Consider the following 21439-nt stretch of genomic DNA (forward strand, 5'->3'; position numbering starts at 1 on the left):
TGTATTTGGAGTTTTGATAGACTTGATAGGTAAGTGGAGGGCATCCAAATGTAGTTTGGATTTGTCTTGCCAGAAGTAAGATTGAACAGATTTTGAACAGATTTTCAGTTTAAAGGTAATATTTACTAACTGTATTGAGAACTTTGCATGTTTTCTTTTTTAAAATAGAGTAACTAGCCTTAATTTTTGTATGTTTCTATTTGAGGTGTAGCAGTTGAGTGAAACATTTTCATGCACTGATTTTAAGAAGTAAGCTATATAAAATGAAAAGAGGACAGTACTAATCTTTTTATACCATTATTTAAAACATGTAAGTTCGAGTGGTTGCAGAATTGTATGCAATTTAAGGATAGTTTATTTTGGAGTGAGAGAGAACTTATATTTATTAAAATTGATGTTTGAATTTTGTTACTAATTTTTAAAATGTTAACCAGGGTTATCTGACCAGAGAGATTATGATCCATGGTTCCTTCTTTGTAATATTCCTATTCTAAAAATAATATTGCTTTGTGTTGTTTTAAATATGTTGTTTTAAGCTTTTATAAGTAAGTAGATGACCAGAATATGAGAAAAATTCTTCGATTAGCTTTTAAGATCATTAAGTAAAACAGCCACATTTAGGGATAGCTTAGTTGTAGAATAATGCCCTGTTTTAGTACATACGGGATTTTTTTCCCCCCATGGTGTTTTTGAACACAGGATCTCACTTTTGCTCATCTTGCTTGCATGGCTGGTGCTCTACCTCCCTGCCTCCAAACACAACCTGCTTGTTCACTGGTTGTTTTGGAGGTGAAGTCTCTTGGACTATTCTGCCTGTGTTGGCTTCAAGCCACTATCCCTGCTTTTCAGCCTCCTGAGCCATAGGCACCCATCCAAAAGTCATATTTATATATGCAGTGTCTTAAGTTCCTTAAGTTCTCCTTATTCCCTCTGTTATGTGAACTGCTTATGAAAGTACTCTTCTGGACCTTTCTTTTGGTTGGTGGTTATTTGGGTTATAAAATTTTTTAACTTTAAAGCTACCGTGATCTTTCTGTGTTGTTACTGGTGTATGTATGGCAGAATTTTTGAGTGTGTATATCTAAGGATATTTTTATTGCTGGGGATGGTTAAGAGTACAGAATGTCACAGGATAGTAGATTGATTTCCTAGAATATCAGTCTAATTTATGTCTCACTAATTAGTGCATGGGTGTTGTAGATTGTTGCAAGAACTGTAAGTATTTAATTTGTTACTTTTTGTTAAATCTGGTATTACAATTTCTCTAGTCTCTGCATTTTCCTGATACCAGTGAGATAGACCTTTTTATCTTCATTTATGTTTCTTTTTTTCAAAATCATATGAAATGCTTGCATGTATCTTGCTTGGTAAAATTTTGTATTATTTAACTGATTTTGTAGTTTTATTGAAGTATATATTATGTTTACTGATTTTCTGTTGGCTATTTTTGTTGGTAATATTTTCTTTCCAGTTGTAGATAGCCTTCTCACTGCTTAATGTTGTGGGGTTTGGCTTTTTTTTTTGGTTGGTCATGGGACCTGAACTCTGGGCTTGGGTGCTGTCCCTCAGCTCTTCAGCTCAAGGCTAGTGCTCTAGCACTTGAGCCATAGCGTCACTTCAGGCTTTTTCTGCTTATGTGGTGCTGAGGAATCAAACCCAGGGCCTCAGGGCCTCATGCATGCGAGGCAAGTGCTCTACCATTGAGCCACCTTCCCAGCCTCTTAATGCTGTCTTTTGATGAGATGTATTTTGCAGTATGGACTTTAAGTAGTATATGTTCCATTTACATCTTATTCCTTACACATTTGAAGATTTTCCTGTTTTGGATTCTTTTTGATTGACTGTTGCTTTGAAAACAGTTAGAAAAGCAAACTTTTTCCTATCAAGCCACAGTGGACACAGATGAGTTCTTTGACTACATACTAAAATAGTATCATCTTTGCGATTTCTAGGATTTTAGGAGTTTCCTAGGATATGGAGATGAAACTACACACATACACACACACACTATAAACCTTAATAGATGTTAGGTTTTCAATGTTATTGATAGAACAGAAGTTTATTTTCTCATAAACAGGGGTCCTGTAGGAATAGGAAAATGGTCATATCAGGCCAGTGTCTTTCATCTTGTATTACTAATCACTAAGCTTTTTGGTCCAATGACGATGATTTCTTCCTTTCCCTTCTCCTCTCCCCCCCCATTTTTTTTGTTTTGTTTTTGTTTTTTGTCGGTCATGGGCCTTGAACTCTGGGCCTAGGTGCTGTCCCTGAGCTCTTCAACTCAAAGCTAGCACTCTACCACTTAAGCCATAGCACTGCCTCTGGTTTTCTGGTTTTATTGGAGATAGTCTCATGGACTTTCCTGCCCAGGCTGGCTTTGAACTGCAATCCTCAAATCTCAACCTCTTGAGTAGCTAGGATTACAGGTGTAAGCCACTGGCCACCCAGTTTTTCCCTTTTTTTTTTTTTTATTAGCTTTGGAGTATATTTTTATTAGTTGTATGAGTTACATGCAAAATTGTTGTATTAACAGTATGAAATAATTTAATAGCAATTACATATTCAAAGTTTGAAAGAACACTTTGCTGTGATTATAAATTTATTTAAGGGAGATGCTATCCTAGCTTTTAATAAGTAGCACTCAGTATACCTCTTTACCTCCAGCTTTATGAATTTATTTTTCCTCAGTAACTTGATAGGTGTCTTTGCCACTATGTCTTTCTGTCATGATTTCTTAGTCTGACATCTTGAGAAGAGGAAGTTTTGGCCAGACCTTAGTAGGAAACCTAGCAGTCTCAGTCTCAGCCTCGAGTTCTTGGTTATCTTGCTGGCAGCTCAAGAGTGTGTGGCCAAGGAGTGATAAATGTTTGTGGGATTGAACAGAAGAATATCAGTCACTATGAGTAGAAAAGCACTAACTTTAATTTGAAATTATTGCCAGTGGGTACTAATGTACTTTTGTACTCACCTTTTCTAAAAAATATTTTTATTGTAAAATATTCTATAGAGGGGTTACAGTTACATGAGTAAGGTAATGAGTACATTTCCTATTGAGCATTGTTACCCCTCCTTTATTTTTCCCCTACTATGTACTTAACTTTTTTTTTTAAAAGCTTCATTCTTCCTCTGATTGATATTACATTGTGTCATCTTCTATATTTCCCAAATTGTTTCTGTGGGATGCGAGATTTTTTTATGGACATTAATACACCATAGAAGTTTCTGAATTCAGACTTAACAAGACATCTAAGCCAATCTTAACGTTTAGTTTCTCTTTTTAGTGACTAAGATAAATCAGTAACTATCTTGTATGAATTAAATTATTAAAAGAGTAAATATTTTTAGTGGAGTTTTCCATCCTGCATTTAAGTACTAATAATTTGATTTGGTTTCAACAGTCACTAATGTAGAATAGCTGTCGATCATTATTGAATCATTCGTTTTAAGTTAAACAACTAGGTTAGGATTTCATGTAAAATTGCTCTATTGGCAGATATATGAAGTCACCTTATAAAAATTGACTACATATACAAAATTTTTAAAAAAGACTTTGCCATGGGTAAAGATTCATTTCAGGGAGGAGATCTTTTAAGCATCCTGCTTAGAGTAAGTCAAGACCTAATATTTTCCACCGATTACCTTCCACCAACCAATAGTGCTTTAGGCTAGGAACCAGGTCTACCAGATAGGCCTTGAAACACCACAGTGTTAGTTAACAAGTATGTTTGGATATTATACCTGATTGACACTTGGGAGTAGAATAGTGCACACTACTGGTATGGACCAAGTACCTGTAATCATTCTCCATACAACATTAATGATAAGGACAATCACATAGGTGTTATCTCTGTTTTACAATGAAAACTTAAATGTTCAGAATGGTTAGATACAGTTAACATTGGTGATAGATGGAAGCTGAGCTTCAGAGCTCATTTTCTACCATCTTATTGGAAACATAGAAGATTCAAAGAGCATTTTTTTATTGTTGTTAGTGAGCCTATAATGTATATCAGTGGTTCTTAAGTTGTAGTATCAGAAGCTCCCAGAAGTCTTGACAAAATTGGCTTGCTGAGCCCTCTCCTCAGGTTTTCTTTTTTTTAGTAGGTATAAGACTGACCTAGAAACTTTGTATTGTCAAATGTCCAGGTCTAATATTGATCTGAGGAACTATACATGAAAAAATACCTAAGTATCTAGTCCCACATACAAATGTCTTTATTAAACCTAACTATGCCATGGCAGGTCTTCTGAGCCTTGAATAGAAATTAGACAGTATAAAAATGGTAGGTTGTAGTGTGAACCTTTTTTTTCTTCTGCTTTGTATTTTACTAAGTTTCTGAGACTAAGGAGTAGAAGATGTTAAAAACCTTTTTAAAGATTTAAATCTTAAAAATATGCTTTTAACATTTTTATATGTTATGATATAGCTTAGAAGTTTGAATTGCCATAAGTTTTGCAGTTAATTGGAATTTTCTTGGATATTTTCTCATTTTTTGATAAATGATTTTTATGCATTCTTTCATTTTTAAGTTACATTTAACTTATAAGTTCATTTCATGAGCTAGTATTATTTTTAATATTAATACCCATGTTTGTAAGTACATTCTTACAGTAGGCCAAATAGTTGCTTTAGCTAGTCCAAAATTGGTCTGAAGACACTTTTATAACTGAAAACATTTTTAAAGTAGTTTAAACATCACTGATGCCTTGTGCCTGTGGCTCACACCTGTAATATGTAACTCAGGAGGCTGAGATATGAATATGTGATTTGAAGCCAGCCCTGAGAGAGCTGCTCTTGAGCAGCTAGGATTACAGGTGTAAGCCACCAGTGTCCAGCTTTGTTTGTATTTTAGTTGAGTACCAATCTTGAGTAAAAAAAACAAGTGTCAGGCCCTAAATTCAAGCCCATTAGCACTGGCATAAAAACAAAATTACATAAAAACATCACTGGTTAGTTAGAACAACTGTGCAGTTTTTAAACAAGAATTTAAAACCTTTCCTTAAGGATTTTAAGACATAATTCCATCTATGTTTTTGCAGAAATACTCTGTGTAGATTTGGCTTCGGCTTTCAATGTTCTAGTAACTGACATACATACATACATACATACATACATATATATATATATATATATATATATATATATATATATGCCTTCAAGTTTTGATGGATAAATTCAACTTTCCAGTATACATTTCTAATTTTTTTTGGGGTGGAGGGGTCAGTCGTGGGGCTTGAACTCTGGGCCTGGGTGCTGTCCCTCAGCTCTTCAGCTCAAGACAAGCACTCTACTATGTGAGCCACAGTACCACTTCCAGTTTTCTGAGTGGTTTATTGGAGATAAGAGTCTCATGGACTTTTCCTGCCCAGGCTGGCTTTGAACCCGGATCCTCAGATCTCAGCCTCCTCAGTAGCTAGGATTACAGACGTGAGCCATGGGTGCCCGGCTATCTAATTTTCTATAAAGACCCAGTTTATCTGAATGGATAAAGAGCTCTTTGGAAAGGAACAGACTACTTATAAGAAGGTCTAGATACTGTGTTTTTGTAAATAGCTTTAATAAACAGTTTTTGATTATGAGGCTTAGTCACTTTTCTTAACTGTGCTGGCACTTAAATGAAAAGAAAAAAGGCATTTTAAACAACAAAAAAAGGATGAGAGCAATGAAGTTAATTTCTTAATTTTAGGAATTAAAAATTTTAACCAGTAGTGAAATTTTGGGCAGTTTTCTTTTAGGAATACTAGAACAGTTATTGTTAAGTAACACCTTGATGTTAATATTTTTTTAATTTAAAGCTATGCTGATTGTTTTTGTTTTGTAGAGAGGATCTGACGAACTACTCTCAGGCAGTGTTCTCAGTAGTCCCAACTCTAATATGAGTGGCATGGTAGTTACAGGTAAGTGTTCTCTCCTTAACAGGCTATCATTTGCCATTTTATGCAGCAGACTATTATACTAGAATAGTTTTTATGTTTTAAGAGATATGTTAAAACTTTTAGAGTAAAAGTAAGTGTATTATGTTCTAGATGGAAAAAGAACACTTCACATTGGTGACCATTAGACAAATAGCTTTTGTAGTATGATTGCTTAAGGAATTTTGTGTGTGTGGTGCTGAGGATGGATCTCAAGGTCTTACATATGCTAGACAATCCAGTTTACCACTAAGCTATAAATCTCCCCTAAATAATTTTTTCTTTTTTGTACTGGTTGTAGGGCTAGAACTCAGAACCTGGGCACAGTTCCTGAGCTTCTTTTGCTGAACAGTAGCATTACAGTTAATGGAGCCACAGCACAATTCTGGCACCATTCTGAGTAGTTTATTGGAGACAGATGTCTCATAGACTTAACTGCTCGTGCTGGCTTTGAACTATAATACTCAGTTCTCAGCCTCTTGAGCAGCTAGGATTACAGGTGTAAGCCACCAGTGTCCAGCTTTGTTTGTATTTTAGTTGGTATAGAAATTATATGCATTTATGGTGTTAAAGTATGACATTTTGATAGATTTATGCAATATGTAATGCTTAGGTCAGGGTACTTGACACATTTATCAACCTAGACTTTACATTTATCATTTCATGCTGCAAACACATTGAAAGATACTCAGTTTTTCTTTATGAGATGTGATCTCACTTTTGCCCAGTTGACCTTAAACTCCCAAGTCTCCTGTGGGAAAATTATTCATTTTTCTGTTTCAAGTTTTTAAATCACAAAAATATTCATTTTATATCTCTCATATATTTTTCTTTTGCCTTTTGCTTTTGTGTGTCATTTGCTTTTAAGTTTTTCTTTATACCAAAACCTCAAAGTCTACATTTTAAACAATAAAAAAAGTCTACAGAGTTGCTTTTCTTTCTTTATCTTTTTCTTTGCTCCATTTTATTTTCATTATTTCCTTAGTTACTCACTGAAAAATTTAAAATGATTGATATTTAGAGTTAGTTTTTCTTTTTTAAAATAATTTTTATTGAGATTGTGATTATATAAATTTCACAATATTGTGGGAGAGTGATACTTAAAGTCACATATACATTTTAATCTTCACAAGGCAAATTGTCATTATCATGGTCTATAAAGTTTGTGAATTCTATAAGCTTTGACAATACAACCATTTCTTCCACATTGAGTGATATGTACATTTCTTTCCTTTAGTGTAAGCTGTTCCCTTTCTAGAGTTTTCTTAAATGTTTCAAATACCTTGTTGTTTTAATGTCTATTGGTACACAAATGAAGTTTTTAGGTTTTACTCTTAGAGTTGAAAAGTAAAAATTTTGAATCTTTGTTACTGAGTGAATTATAACCATATAACCATATACATTGATCTGAAACTCATGTTTTGTTTTGTTTTTTTCTTTTCCTACATACTGTTGTGAGTTACTTGGCTTGAGGAATGTATTAAGCAGTAAAAAGATCATATAAGGCTAGAAGACATTGATTTCTTTAATGTAAGCATTGCTTGTGTCAAGGTGTAGGCACATTAATCAATACTTGCACATTCCTGACAATTCAGTTAATCAAAAATTATAACAAGATGTATTTACAGTGTTTACAAAACTGCAGGCTGTGCTTTTTTTTATTTAAGTATTTGTATATAAACCAGTGATCAGATAGACTCAAATGTCTGTAACTGTTCTCTATCAGTTTTGTTTTTTAAACAAAATATAGTTATTGATACTTGAAATATTTTCAAAGTATCTGAATACTTTGAAATACAGGCCTCTGGGTGAGTAACTGTTAACAGCCTTGGCCACTTACCACTCTCCCTGCAAAATCCTCAAACTATAACAAACATCTCAAGCATCCAGGATTTGTAGGGAAGTTTCCTGGAGAATAGGAAATCATTACAGAGATTTTGGTGGAGGGCAGAAGTTGGTTTAGGGATTTGCTGCTTTCAGAATTTTGTGTGATGGGTAGGTTGCAGGGATGTAGGTTGAGTATTTGCAAGATCTGTCAGAAATTACATCGATCTAAAAGATGTTTCATATGGTTGAGCAGTGCTCTTGAGACTTCAGAGTTCTGTTAAGTCCATTTTGAAAACATCTTGCACTCAGTTTAGAACACAGAAATCTCAGAATTCAAATAAAGTACATATTTTGTTGCTGTTGGCAAAACAGAATAGCTCTTAAAGAAGACTAAGGAAGATGATCTTCCTCGATCTTCTATATCGGTCCATAGTTCCAGGTCAAAATCACATCATAATCACATCATATAATGGGGCAAATGTAACCTATAAACTGGAGAACAGGTACTCAATAGAAGCAGACTTTTAAGGTCATATATGTTGGAATTAGAAAAGGAGACTATAAATATTTTCAAGCTATAAAGGAAAAGATTGAAATAATGAGTGAACAGATGGAGGGAGGTTTTAAGAGATAAAGAACTATAAAGACAGCATATAGAAATATTCTAACCCCCAAACACAATATTTAAAGTAAAACATGTTCAGTAAAGTGGAGACAACAGAAGAATGGTTAGTCTGCCAGAAAAACAAATCAACATGTGGGACAGGTAAGCAGTCTACTATATATGTAGTTGCTAGAGAATGAATAGAGACAATGGAAAAAGTAAAGTGCATATATATGTACATGTGTGCGTCATGCATACATATGTATACTGTATAAAATATTGTAATATGTATACATGTGTAATATATATTATCGTGTATAATTGGATAAAACAATAGACAGCTGATAGCAAGAATTGATTATCATAATAGATCTTCAGTATGATCATAATACTGAGTGAAGGCAAACATGAGGGAAGTAAGTCTCCTGATCATTGCCTTTCTGCTTTGGGATTTCTCACAGCTTTTAGCACAGGAGAGTCAATCCCCCGAGTCCCTAGAGGTCTCAGTGAACTAAACAAACACATAAAGATTCAAAGGGAATCAAATACCTGTGACTTGTGGATAGCTGACCTGTAGAAAGGAAGTCATTCAGAGATTTAGGTCAAGGACAAGGCAGAATTTGGTGTGGGGATTCATTTTCTTCAGAATTTGGATTAATGGCTTAAAATATTTGAAACTGTGATTACCAAAAACTTGTAAAAAATGTATAGGCAGACTATCACTATATAATAATAAGATTAATAAACTCCCCTTATAGAATACATTTAAAAAACACAGGCACATCTTTTTAAAAATATTTAAAACTATAAATAGCAAACCCTTTAAAATAAGTGATGATCTTTAGATTAGGCATCTATTTCTAGTAGTACTGCACTACTAGAAATAAAAGCTATCTTTTCAGACTGAATTGAATAGCAGATAAAATCCCTGTCTTGTTCGATTTTGTTTAATGTATAAAATATAAATGTAAAACTTGGTATTACGAGTTTAGAGTGTGTGGTCAAGTTTAAAAAACTTTCGTGGTACTGGGATTGGAACTTTTTGCTCAATTGGATTTCTATTTCTATCCCTCCTGTTTTATTTATTTATTTTAAAAATAGGGTCTTGCTTCTCGTTCATGCATGTGCCTAAGCCTCACTCGGCATCCTTCCAGCTTTCTGTTGCTGGGATTACAGGTGCACACCTTTGCATCCCACTTGGCATATTAGAGATGGAATCCTGGCTGTGCTGGTCTAGAACCATGATCCTACTGTTCTTAGCCACCAGCACCAAACTATACAGTTCAGACACACACACATACACATATGTATGTATATTGTATGTATGCATTACATCTGTGCATATATAAATATATATTTCTATGTATAATGTTTGAACTTAGTTAAGGCCTTGTATTTGCTGGCAGGCATTCTGCCATTTGAACCACATTCCAGCCCTTTTTGCTTTGGTTATTTTTGAAATAGGGTCTTTCTACGTTATATCCAGACTGAACCAGGATCATGCATATCTGGGGTAATAGATGTGTATCACCAAGCCCAGGTTTTTGTTTTTTTCTTTCCATGCTGGTTACTGGGGCTTGAACTCAGGGTCTAGGGGTATTATCCCAGAGTTTTTCCCCTGAAGGCTGGCGGTCTACCACTTGGGCTATCACTACACTTTAGGCTTTTTTTTTTTTTTTTTTTTTGGTAGTTAATTGGAGATGAGATTCTCATGGACTTGCCTGTCCAGGCTGGCTTAAACCACAATCCTCAGATCTCAACCTCCTGAACAGCTAGGATTATAGGTGAAGCCACCAAGCACCCTGCTCAAACCCAGTTTGTATTGGTTGAAATGAAATGGATTCTTGTTACCTTCTGCCTATCTTGGTCTGGCCTATCATGAGACTACCATCTTCCAGGTTTCAGCTGCTAAGTAGTAGAATCCTATAGGTATTATATATGGCAAGCTTTCATATTTTACATGAAGTAATACAGAATTGATTCTTAACATACAAATATTCTGGTAACTCAGAAGTTGGATATTGAAATCTCACCTGATCTCTAAACATAAAGGCTAAAGGAAGTATACCTAAAAGCCTACAAATGTAATAAAAATTGAAGTCCGATATTGTGATATTTTCAGCATTTCTCTTTTTCCTCTACATTGCTTTGGTGATTCTTTTGTATTTTAAATAGATTTTAAGATTTATATTCTGCTTGTCATACAAGACAATTGTAACTTGCTTCCCAAATAATAGGATACAATAGGGAATTTGAACAAATGATCTAGTGTATTAGAATTAATTTTCATACAGTTCTGCTTGTATATTACCTATTTCGTGTTTCTTTGATTTGATTTTTACTTTTGGTGCAGCTTTGGAATGAAAGCAACTAAGTTTGTTGATTGAAATATGTTAGCTTACGTAAAACTCGAGTAAAATAATAAGACAAGTTTGACAAGTTCATGAGAGATTTTGTACTATGTTATTAATAACTACAAAATATTTGGGTAGGTTACATGGCAAGATTAACAATTTAGCAATTAACAAGAGACTCTTTGTTGCAGATAAGCTGTACTATGAATTGATTGCATAATCATTTTTATAGCATTACCTTGTTTCATACTACTATTGAATATGACACTTTCAAATTAAAAGAAATAATTTCGCAATAAAATTATGGCTTCTAATTATTGCCAGCCCAGTTTTTCACACTTCTTTATACAGTGGGCCCTACTTGTGGCCCATTTTGTTTTCTGTGGCTCCGGTTGCCTTGATAGCTGCCTTCTATGAAATGAAAGATTCCTGAAACAGAGAGATTTGAGGCTTGTGCTTTTTGGGGAGGAAAGTGGGGAGGAAGCACACTTAGGACGCAAGTGCTAAAGCACTTCAACTGTGCCTCAGTCCCTTTGCTCATGCTTGCCTCAGGCTGTGGTATTCCTGTCTTCCCAGTAGCTGGGATTATAGGCATGTACTTACATATCCAGCCTCAAAAATTCGTAAGTTTTAAGAGGTTCCTTCCTCTGGTGTGATAAAATCTCTTGATGTCCCAGTTCATCTCTCTGGGGATAAAAATCAGCCCCTTTATCCAGTGTATCCATACTGTTGAAGTTACACCTGGTAGATATTTGCTGACTTAGTAGATTGACTCTCATGGGATCACAGTCCAAAATAGCCCTGACTGTACTTAATAATGGCTTCAGTGCATACAGTTTTATTTCAATATAGTTACAATTGTTCTATGTTACTATCGTTCTAATACCTTACTGTGCTTAGTTTTTAAATTAAACTTTACCACAGGTATGTATGTATATGTGAGAAAGCATAGTATATGGAGAATTTGGCACTATCCCTGATACCTTACGTACACTGGAGAATTGGGGATGGATTCTGCTTGCTAAAAGAGGACTTTTATGGTTTGCATAGTAAGATTTCATTGCAATTCAATTGGGCTCCTTTAGTCATTGGATAGTTTATAAATTGATTTTTGGCCCTTTTGCTAATGTTTCATTTTTGCCTGTGTTTTCAGAAATGTTGATGTAATAATCTTAAGTTAATTTTATGGTTTTATTCTTTTGAAAACCCAGATTTTGAACTTTTAGCAACCCAAATTTACTTACCTTTGATATTTTGTGGGTATATGTGTGTGCATGTGCACATGTGCACTGGTCTTGGGACTTGAATTGAGGACTTGAGTTTTTTTTCTCAAGGCTAGTCCTCTACCATAGCTCAACTTGTGGCATTTTGGCGGTTTATTGGAGTTAAGAGTCTCATGGACTTTTCTGCTTTGAACTACAATGCTCAGATCTCAGCTTCCTAAAGCAAGGAATATATAGCCTGAACCACTGGTGTCTTGCTTTTACTGTGTTTTAAAGTTATTTTAAGTCCCATAAGTTGTACAAAAATGAGGAAAATTAATATACTTTATGTATTAATGTATTGTACAAAATAATGTATTAATACGTAAAGACTATATTTAAATACCTTTCAGCCAATGGTAATGACAGTAAGAAATTTAAAGGAGAAGATAAAATGGATGGTGCTCCTTCTCGTGTACTTCATATTCGAAAATTGCCTGGTGAAGTGACAGAAACCGAAGTCATTGCTTTAGGCTTACCTTTTGGTAAGGTAACCAACATCCTTATGCTGAAAGGAAAAAACCAGGTATGCTGATACAATGCTAAACCCTAAACTATAGCATGTATGAGGTCACTGTCACCTCATTAAGGGTTACTTTTATGGCAAAATGTGAGGAAGTGTTACTCTTTAAGTTTTTCTGGCAGATGTGTTTAGAAAACTATAGTGACCAAAACAAATCTACATAGTTTTAAAGTTTTATCTGGTAAATTCATTTTTAAGACTAATTTTGAAGAATTGTTAGATGGTAGAAAATACAAATGAAGTGTTTCTTTCATGTGGTTCTATTTTACGGGATACTGCAAATCAGTAGGGGTGCTAGTACATCTATTCTTAGCGTTTTTCCCATGATAATATTTATCTGGAATTAGCAGATTAGTCATTAAATTTGAGTATCCAGTGGTATAACAAGCATGAGAGCTCAGAAGTATTAAGTTTGAATTTTTGTTATATAATTTTTGGTGATAATATTTGGAGGAATTTATGAAATTTAACATTTTCTTGAATATAATTAATCTGAAACTTAATTTCTTTGTCTATATTATGACTTTAAAAAATTAGATACCTTAATATTCTCTGGGTAAGAAGAATAATGCTCTGATGCTACAGAATTTTTATTTTTTGTAGCTTTTACTGATTTGGAAAGATTGGTGACGTGTGGAAAATCATAAGTGGAATGATGCAATAGTACTTACTGTTTTCTTCTGTGACTATTTGTATTCTTCAACTTCAATAGGAGATTTCTAATTTTACTTATTAGAACTCGCCCTGGGCACTATCCCTGAGCTCTTCTGCTCAAGGGTAATGATCTACCACTTTGGGCCACAGCACCACAGCTCCATTTCCTGGTTTTCTGGTGGTTGATTGGAGATATGAGTCTTACAAGACTTTCCTGCCTGAACTGGCTTTGAACCCTGATTCTAGATCTAAGCCTTCTAAGTAGCTAGGATTACAGGTGTGAGCCACCAGTGCCTGGCTTACTACAACATTTTAATATAATTTAAGATTATATTCTAGATAATTCTTTTTTTTAATAGCTGAATAGATCACACAGGTCTTTGAAGTTAATTAATACTATTAACTTTGCTGTTTATATTCCAGGCATTTTTGGAACTGGCAACAGAGGAAGCGGCTATTACCATGGTTAATTATTATTCTGCTGTGACACCTCATCTTCGTAACCAACCAATTTATATCCAATACTCTAATCACAAAGAATTAAAGACAGATAATACATTAAACCAAGTATGTATGAATGAGTACAGAAATAAAGTGCCCTAGAACATATTAAGAATCTTATAATGCATTACCAGAAAATCAAATTCTTAACTATTCAAAAGATGCTTTTATCAGCCTCTTGTTATATTAAGATTTTTACCCATGTATCCCTAAAGTATTACATTCATTTACAAAAACTTGGTGTACTTTATTAGTTTAATGTTCCAAATTAACATTAGAGGAATTAATTTAGAGATTTTGTAAGGAACTAAAAATGGTGTAGAAACTAGAACTGGAGGATGTAAACTACCAGTAGAGCACAAATCTACATGGACCAGTATCTAATAACAAAACAAGAAATCATGATATAAAATGAATATTGTGGTACTACCCATTGTCCTCATTACTCTGGGGACTAAAGCAGGAAGGAGCCCAGGAGTTCAAGAACATTTTGATCACCATAGAATATTCCTTTTTAAAATAAAAGAAAAAAATTAGAAGAAAATTTGATTCTTTTAAGGCAAGGGTTTATGGTGGTGGTAGTTTAATGATTGGGGGTGGGGGGGGTGAGGGGGTAAGAAGATGTGAGTGGTATGAAGAGAGAAGATTAACTTAGCTGTTGTGTAATTACCTAGAGGTTCTCTTCATCTTTTTCACTCTGGTTAATGTCATATCTTAATTGGAAATACCTTAATATTCACAAGAAACACTAATGTATTTTATAGCTGACATTAGATACTATAAAACATGAAATTTTCTTCCTGTTATATTGAAATTTTCCTGAACATAGTAATTTCTGTCCTGAAAATTTAGGTTTCAGAAGTTAGCATTAGTATGAAAAGGACACATTTTTTTTTCTTTGAAAAAGACATTTTTAATCATTGCATTTATCTGTAACAGTTATATTAGGTATTTCTAATAAACTAACAGTCTTGTTGCCATTTTCCCTCTATTGTAGAGCAAATTAACCTTTTTATATTCTCTAAAAGTTTGTTACAAACATTTTGATGATTAATAGTTCTGTAAAACTATAGGTTTTTGTTTTCTTTATTTTTGATTTTTGCCAGTCCTGGGGCTTAAACTCGGGGCCTGGGCTCTGTCCCTGATAGAGGCTAACGCTTTATCACTTGAGCCCCACTTCTGGCTTTTTCTGAGTAGTTTATTGGAGATAAGAGTTTCACAGACTTTGATGCCCATGCTAGCTTCCAGCCATGATTCTCAGACCTCAGCTTCCTGAGTAGCTAGGATTACAGGCATGAGCTACCAGTTCGAGCTTATAGCTTATTTTTTGAAGAGTAAGTTATATTGTCTTATCTTTGCTTGCTCAAGTTTGGTCCAAGCTTGCATACCTGTTTTAGAAAAATACAGATAGAATACTTAAATTGCAGCAAGGTAGTGTAATGTAAAAGTATAAGTGGAAATAATAGGTGTGCGTTTAAACTACTTATCTTTTATTTTCAGCGTGCTCAAGCCGTTCTTCAAGCTGTGACAGCTGTTCAGACAGCAAATACTCCTCTTAGTGGCACCACAGTTAGCGAGAGCGCAGTGACTCCAGCCCAGAGTCCAGTACTTAGAATAATTATTGACAATATGTACTACCCTGTAACACTTGATGTTCTCCACCAAGTAAGTTTAATTTAATTTGCATGGTTATGTGTAAAGTTAAGAAATAATAAGCAGATGATATTTTATTTTAATGTTTCAACAGATATTTTCTAAGTTTGGTGCTGTACTGAAGATAATCACATTCACAAAAAATAACCAGTTTCAAGCTTTGCTTCAGTATGGTGATCCAGTAAATGCCCAGCAAGCAAAACTAGTAAGTTTAGAGCTACTGCCAAGATGGTGGCTGTTCCTCTGATTGACGCATGGTATTAATACTGGTACAACTTACACATACAGAATTTTGTATCATTAAAATATTGTGGCTTAGTGGTAGAGTGCTTACCTAGCATGCATAGGGCCCTGGTTCTATTCCTTGGTACCACATAAAAATAAAGTTAATTTTAAAAAAACCTAAAAAAACCTTGATATTGAGGTAAAAATGCTTGTTTTTAAGAAGAATTACATCTGAAGTTATTTGTAACAGGCTTACAGTTAATTTGTTCTGATTTTGTGCGTGTATTATACAGTGTACTTAAAAGATTTTAAGTAGTCTAAGTTTACAAGCTAGTACACTTACTTTCAAATTTATAATCTAAAATTTTATTTTTGAGATAGGTTTTTATTGCTATATATCAATATTGTAGTTCAAGTGTAAGGTAGCCTATAGTTTAGCTATATTAAAAGAGATAAAATGTTCCCCTGTCATTACTATTATTGAAAATTATACACACATTTGCTTTCAACTGTCTAAATCTTTTTGTATCTTCGTTTTACTTTTACTTTTCCCTGAAGCCATTAAAAAAATCATCAACTCATTATGATGAAATGGTTAAGTCACATATATTATTTACTTTTGTATTACCTCTTTTTCTTCATTTCATTCTTTTACTTTTAGACTATTGATCTCGAGTGCTTTCTCCAGATTGTGTTCCACCCTCAGTACTCATTTGGGGAATAAAAATAAGCAGTTTAAGATTATAGTAGTAGTAGTAATAGCATAATTGTGTAATAGTTACAGAGTACTTTGAATCTTTTCTGACCCTTACTCTATGGTGTACAGAGAACAGGTTTGTGTTGTACCTTTGTTACAGAAGGATGCTAAGACTTAAAAAGAAACACAGTTTGGAAGACATACTGTTTTGGTCTGCCTTTCAGATAATCTATTTTACTAGTATTATTGCTGTTCATTAGTTCTCAGATTGTATAATTTGATATTATTGACAAGTTGAACATCTTTTCGCACTCATTTTTTCCACAGAGTACCAAGAATGATCTCAATAAAGTCATATTACTTCAGTTCCCCGTGCACCCTTCAAGACATGCTGTTTGTTGTTAGGAGAAAGTCTAGTCATTCAGATGGCTTACAAGATTAAATCACTTCCTTACTTGCCTCTAGTCTCATTTCCCTCTTTTAGCTCTTTTGAAGTTTTTTGTCTCATTTCTAACTTCTTTTTCAAGTATCTCTTCTTAGAGAAATCTTACTGTTTCAACCATGTTATATCTTTATAATTGTTTGTTAAAGGTATGTTATTCTCTAAGACTATTTTATATATTATAATTTGTATTTACATTGCAGATACCATGTCTGCTTTGTTCTACATTTACTGAACACTGACATTTAGGATGATAATCTGAAGTCACAGTTACTAGCCTTTCTTATAGAAAGCAAGTGATCTCACATTAATGAAAGAAAATACCTTAATACTTTTGAAAATTTTTCTTGATGTTTATTTATTTATACTGGTAAAAGATAGATACTTTCCTTTGGCTTTTTAATATGGCTTTTAAATTTTTGAGGAAAAAAATTGATGAAGTTTTTCAGATTTATAAATAGCAAAATATGTGTTATAACCCCTTTCTTTCCACATGGGAAAAGGAAGCAAGTCTTTTTTGCCTCTTTTTTTTTTTGTCAGTTATAGGGCTTGTCTTTTTTGCTTTTGTTAGTAGAAATGTTAGTTTTCTGTAAGACTTTGGATAATGACACTGGCTTTTAGAAATCTTTGCATATGGTATTTTAGCCTACCAGTCAGTTGTTTTTATTATTAATTCCTTTCAGGATTTTTCTACAACAGTAAAAAGAAAAATAAGGTAAAAATATTTGTATCAGTAAGTTCATATCATTTTCTTCATTTTCTTCTTACAGAATATCAATTGCTTTATGCAAATTTTTGAGAGACCTAATGGAATTTTGCTTTCTTACTCTAATTTTATTTTGTATTTTATTTTCTCTTTTTGTGCCAGTCCTGGGGCTAGAGCTCAGGATCTGGGTGCCTTCCTGGAGCTTTTTTTTTTTTTTGCTCAGAGCTAGTGTACTACCATTTGGGTCACATCTTCATTTTGAGCTTTTTGGTGATTAATTGGAGATTGGAAAAAAAAATATCTCAGACTTTCCTGCTCAGGCAGGCTTCAAACAAAGATCCTTAGATCTCAAGTCTCTTGGCTAGAATTATTGTCATAGGCCACTGGCAACTGACTAAATTTATTTTTAATTATCTTCAAATAAGTTGAACCAGAGGGGTTCTAGTTCAACATGTCAATTTATATGAATAACTTTTTCTTGTTTCCCCTCCCCCCATGACTGGCACTCAGAAATCATTTATCTAATGTTTGCTTTTGCTCACTGGCTGGTGCTCTATCATGTGAGCCACACCTTCATTTTGATCAGTATGTCACCCCTTCCTATCTACCTGAACCCCAACCCTGTCCCCTCATGTTTTCTAGTTCCATTTTCACATATGTACATTGAGTATTATGTCTTCGTTATTTCTCTCTCCATTAGTCTAAACTTCCACTTAAGCTCTACCTCCCTCATAGAAGACATGTTTGACATCTTAATTCTGGTTTTTTTTTTTTTTTTTTAGCATTTAGAACTAATGCATTCCATATGCATATGGATGAGACTGTGGTTAAAAACAGTAGTTTTAGGAAATTCCTGAATAATCTACCAGTGTGAACTTTTATATTGTAAATAACTGGCCTGGAGTAGTTTATTAGTATTGTTAACTTAATTTTATGTTTTCGATATAAAGCGCCTGCAAACAAAAGCACATTATGTAAGTAAATGGTAAAAATTAAGATAAATTATGACTTATTTTTAATCTACATGCAGTTATTCATTTGTGTTGTATTTTGTGTTAACATCTTGACTGAATTTTGATTTCAAATTTTCTATGAAAACTTTCTTACTACTTTTGTTTTCTTTTTTGGTTACTGTCTAAATTTTTACAGTAAGGTACATTTGGGTACATTTGAAAGGTCCTATGAATTATCTTGAGCTTTTCCTCTCAGAAATCTGTGCTGCAGCAAGATGACTACAGTTCTGATTGATGTACCCCAAGACTAGTTTTTGCTATTATTTCCTGGGTTTTATAAATACAAGGGCTTGAAGTTAATTTTCATAACTTTTTAAATTTGATTTTTGTTCCTGCATTATTTGTGGTCATCTTACTTTAGCCCACTATTAACAATGCCTAGATCCTGTTTCCATGCATTCTAAACTCCCTTTTTTTTTTTTTTTTTGCTTTCCTCTGTTTGCTTACAATTTTAGTTTACATCTTATTGGTTATTTCTCAAGATTGTATACATTTTGTATAGTAGTATATTTTATACCTACATAAAAATGTAAATTGCTTCTAGAGAACTTTGTAACAATTGGAAAACTTACTGTGATTAGTTTAGCAGTCTACCTCAGTATTACTTAGAAATAGCTTTCAAATGACTTTATTTCAGATCTAGTAATTTCTAAAAGTACTGTTAGAATTAACCTAGACATTGTGGCACAAGGTGAACTCTTCTTTTACAAGGTATTTTCTTTGGTAAAACTGAGTTTCTCTGTGATCCTTTATATGATCTTATAACACACCCTGAGAAAGCATGACAGCCTTTAATCATTCTTGTTTTCCAGATTGAGGAAGGAAGAGTTAGAGCTTTACAATGTGCTCTAAGACTGGCCTAATTGATTCTAGGTTTCAAACTCTACACCTGACACTCTTTCTAAAATTCTAGCAGTTTTTTGAATACCATTGGGTTTGCTGATTTAATCAGTGTATTCTAATTAAATTTGACTATTTTGTCTTAAGATAGTAGTTTTTGCCTGATGATGGGGAATTGCTGTACCCTATAATGATAAATTTATTTGGTTTGAGACAACCTCCTACAGTGTGGCATCCACCAGTACTTTACCTTATCAAAATCAGTTCATATATCCATTGCCATGCAGCAATAAGTATTACTGTGTAATAAAGTTAACTTTATTGCCCTAATTAGTAGAGAGTGTTCCAAATTCACATGCAACTCACTAATTTGAAGAATATGATGTCAAATACATTGGTGTCTAGTTTGCACATTCCTATTCTGGCAGAACTTACACATGTGTGACTTAAGTAATTTTTTAAAGCTACTTGCGCTTTTTTTAAAGTTATAAAAGTGTCAGTATTGATGATGCCATGGTTATACTTTGGATCAGTTTTTATTTAAAGAAGATAATCCTTGATGGCAACTCCATCTCCAGGAGGACCAACCCTGTATACATGTGAACCTTGAATCGTTTACTCTTTTTGTTAATTCTTATTCTGTATTTAAAATGGTTGATATGCTTTATTCACTTTTACAGGCCCTAGATGGTCAAAACATTTATAATGCTTGCTGTACACTAAGGATTGATTTTTCCAAACTTGTGAATTTGAATGTAAAATACAACAATGATAAAAGTAGGGATTATACCCGACCTGACCTTCCATCTGGAGATGGACAGCCTGCCCTGGACCCAGCCATTGCTGCAGCGTTTGCCAAGGAAACATCCCTTTTAGGTATGACTTTTACTATTTCCTGTTGTGCTAAATGGGAAATTGCCCATAATTCCAGTAAGTATAATGAATCTTTTTTTCTTTTACCACCTCACCTTTTTTCCCATACCACTTTCTCAAAACAAAGAAGAAAAATCTAATGAAAAAAATACTATTAAGTTTGTAAGGAAGTATTTTGTGCTTTAAGTTTCATATTAAACTCTTGTGTCTATCTTTAAATCTTATGTAAAATATATAGTAAGAATGAGCATGTGTTATTGTGTTATTTTTCAAAGTATATTGTACCCTCTTAAATCAGAAAAGTTTTCTACAAAAATGCTTTCCTATTCCTTTGCTTTTTGCCTTATTATTTACTGTGTACTACAGTGGAGTGTGAGAAGCCTGAATCAGGATAATTGATGGAGTCATGATGAAGAGTAAAACAAAATAAAGTACTTGGCTTTGAAAGGAGTATGAGGAAATTGATTCATAGGTTCAGGTAGAATTTTAACAGTGTCTTTGTGTTTTTAATGTCTTTTTCTTTTTAAATTTGTTTTCTGATGTTTATAAGATTTAAAGTAGGGTATCTATGTGGAATCCAGTTGTAATGGTAGAAAAACTAGCTCTTATTGTTGAGTCTATGTCCATCATTTTTAAATAGTTAAGTGAAGTGGTATTAGGGAGAAAAAATTCTTTACTGACAGAACTTGTCTTATAGAAGAAAAATAATCAACATTTTTTGTAGCTGCTGTGAGATCTTATATATTCTGCTAAAGCACTTGGTTGGGTACATTATCAGATTTTTAAAATACTGATGAGGGAAAGATTTTTCAGTTTCTGAGGTTCAGAATTTCAAGCAGTTATTGAGGAAACATTTTGAAGGATAAGATGCCAAGAAATTCTAGTGTTTAGCATCAAACATGGACTGTACAAAATAATAATTAGTTAATTGTACCTTACACATTTTGGGTATTTGCTCATTTGGTATTATTTGTTTAGATCCTAATTGAAGACATACTTAAAACTTACCTGGGGGCTGGGAAGATGGCTCAGTGGTAGAGTGCTTGCCTTGCATGCATGAGGCCCTGGGTTCGATTCCTCAGCACCACATAAGCAAAAAAAGAAAAAAGCCGAAAGTGGTGCTGTGGCTCAAGTGGTAGAGCACTAGCCTTGAGCTGAAGAACTGAGGGACAGCGCCCAGGCCCAGAGTTCAGGTCCTACGACCAGACCCCCCCCCCCCAAAAAAAAAAAAAAAAAAAAAAACTTAACTGGATTCTTCTCCCAGAGATTTCCTCATTTTAGCTTGCTTTATCATGTTACTCTTAGTTTTTCCAGGGTATTACTGAGTTTTTTGTTTCTGGTTTTGTGTTGTT

General features: G+C 33.8%; 1 protein-coding gene across 4 annotated transcripts in view; it reads left to right on the forward strand.

The window, feature by feature from the left end:
• Positions 1-21439, forward strand: part of Ptbp2 (polypyrimidine tract binding protein 2) — a 48015-nt gene that overhangs the window by 9816 nt on the left and 16760 nt on the right. For all 4 annotated transcript variants that reach the window (XM_070007737.1, XM_070007735.1, XM_070007736.1 and 1 more), the window contains exons 3-8: positions 5823-5898; positions 12314-12486; positions 13561-13704; positions 15139-15303; positions 15386-15496; positions 19895-20090. In XM_070007737.1, coding sequence (XP_069863838.1) covers positions 5823-5898; positions 12314-12486; positions 13561-13704; positions 15139-15303; positions 15386-15496; positions 19895-20090 — 865 coding nt within the window. The remainder of the gene's footprint in view (positions 1-5822; positions 5899-12313; positions 12487-13560; positions 13705-15138; positions 15304-15385; positions 15497-19894; positions 20091-21439) is intronic.

This window comes from Dipodomys merriami, unplaced genomic scaffold, assembly GCF_024711535.1.
Source record: "Dipodomys merriami isolate MVZ:Mamm:240054 unplaced genomic scaffold, mDipMer1.0.p SCAF_7, whole genome shotgun sequence".
In the NCBI taxonomy this organism is placed as follows: Eukaryota; Metazoa; Chordata; class Mammalia; order Rodentia; family Heteromyidae; genus Dipodomys; species Dipodomys merriami.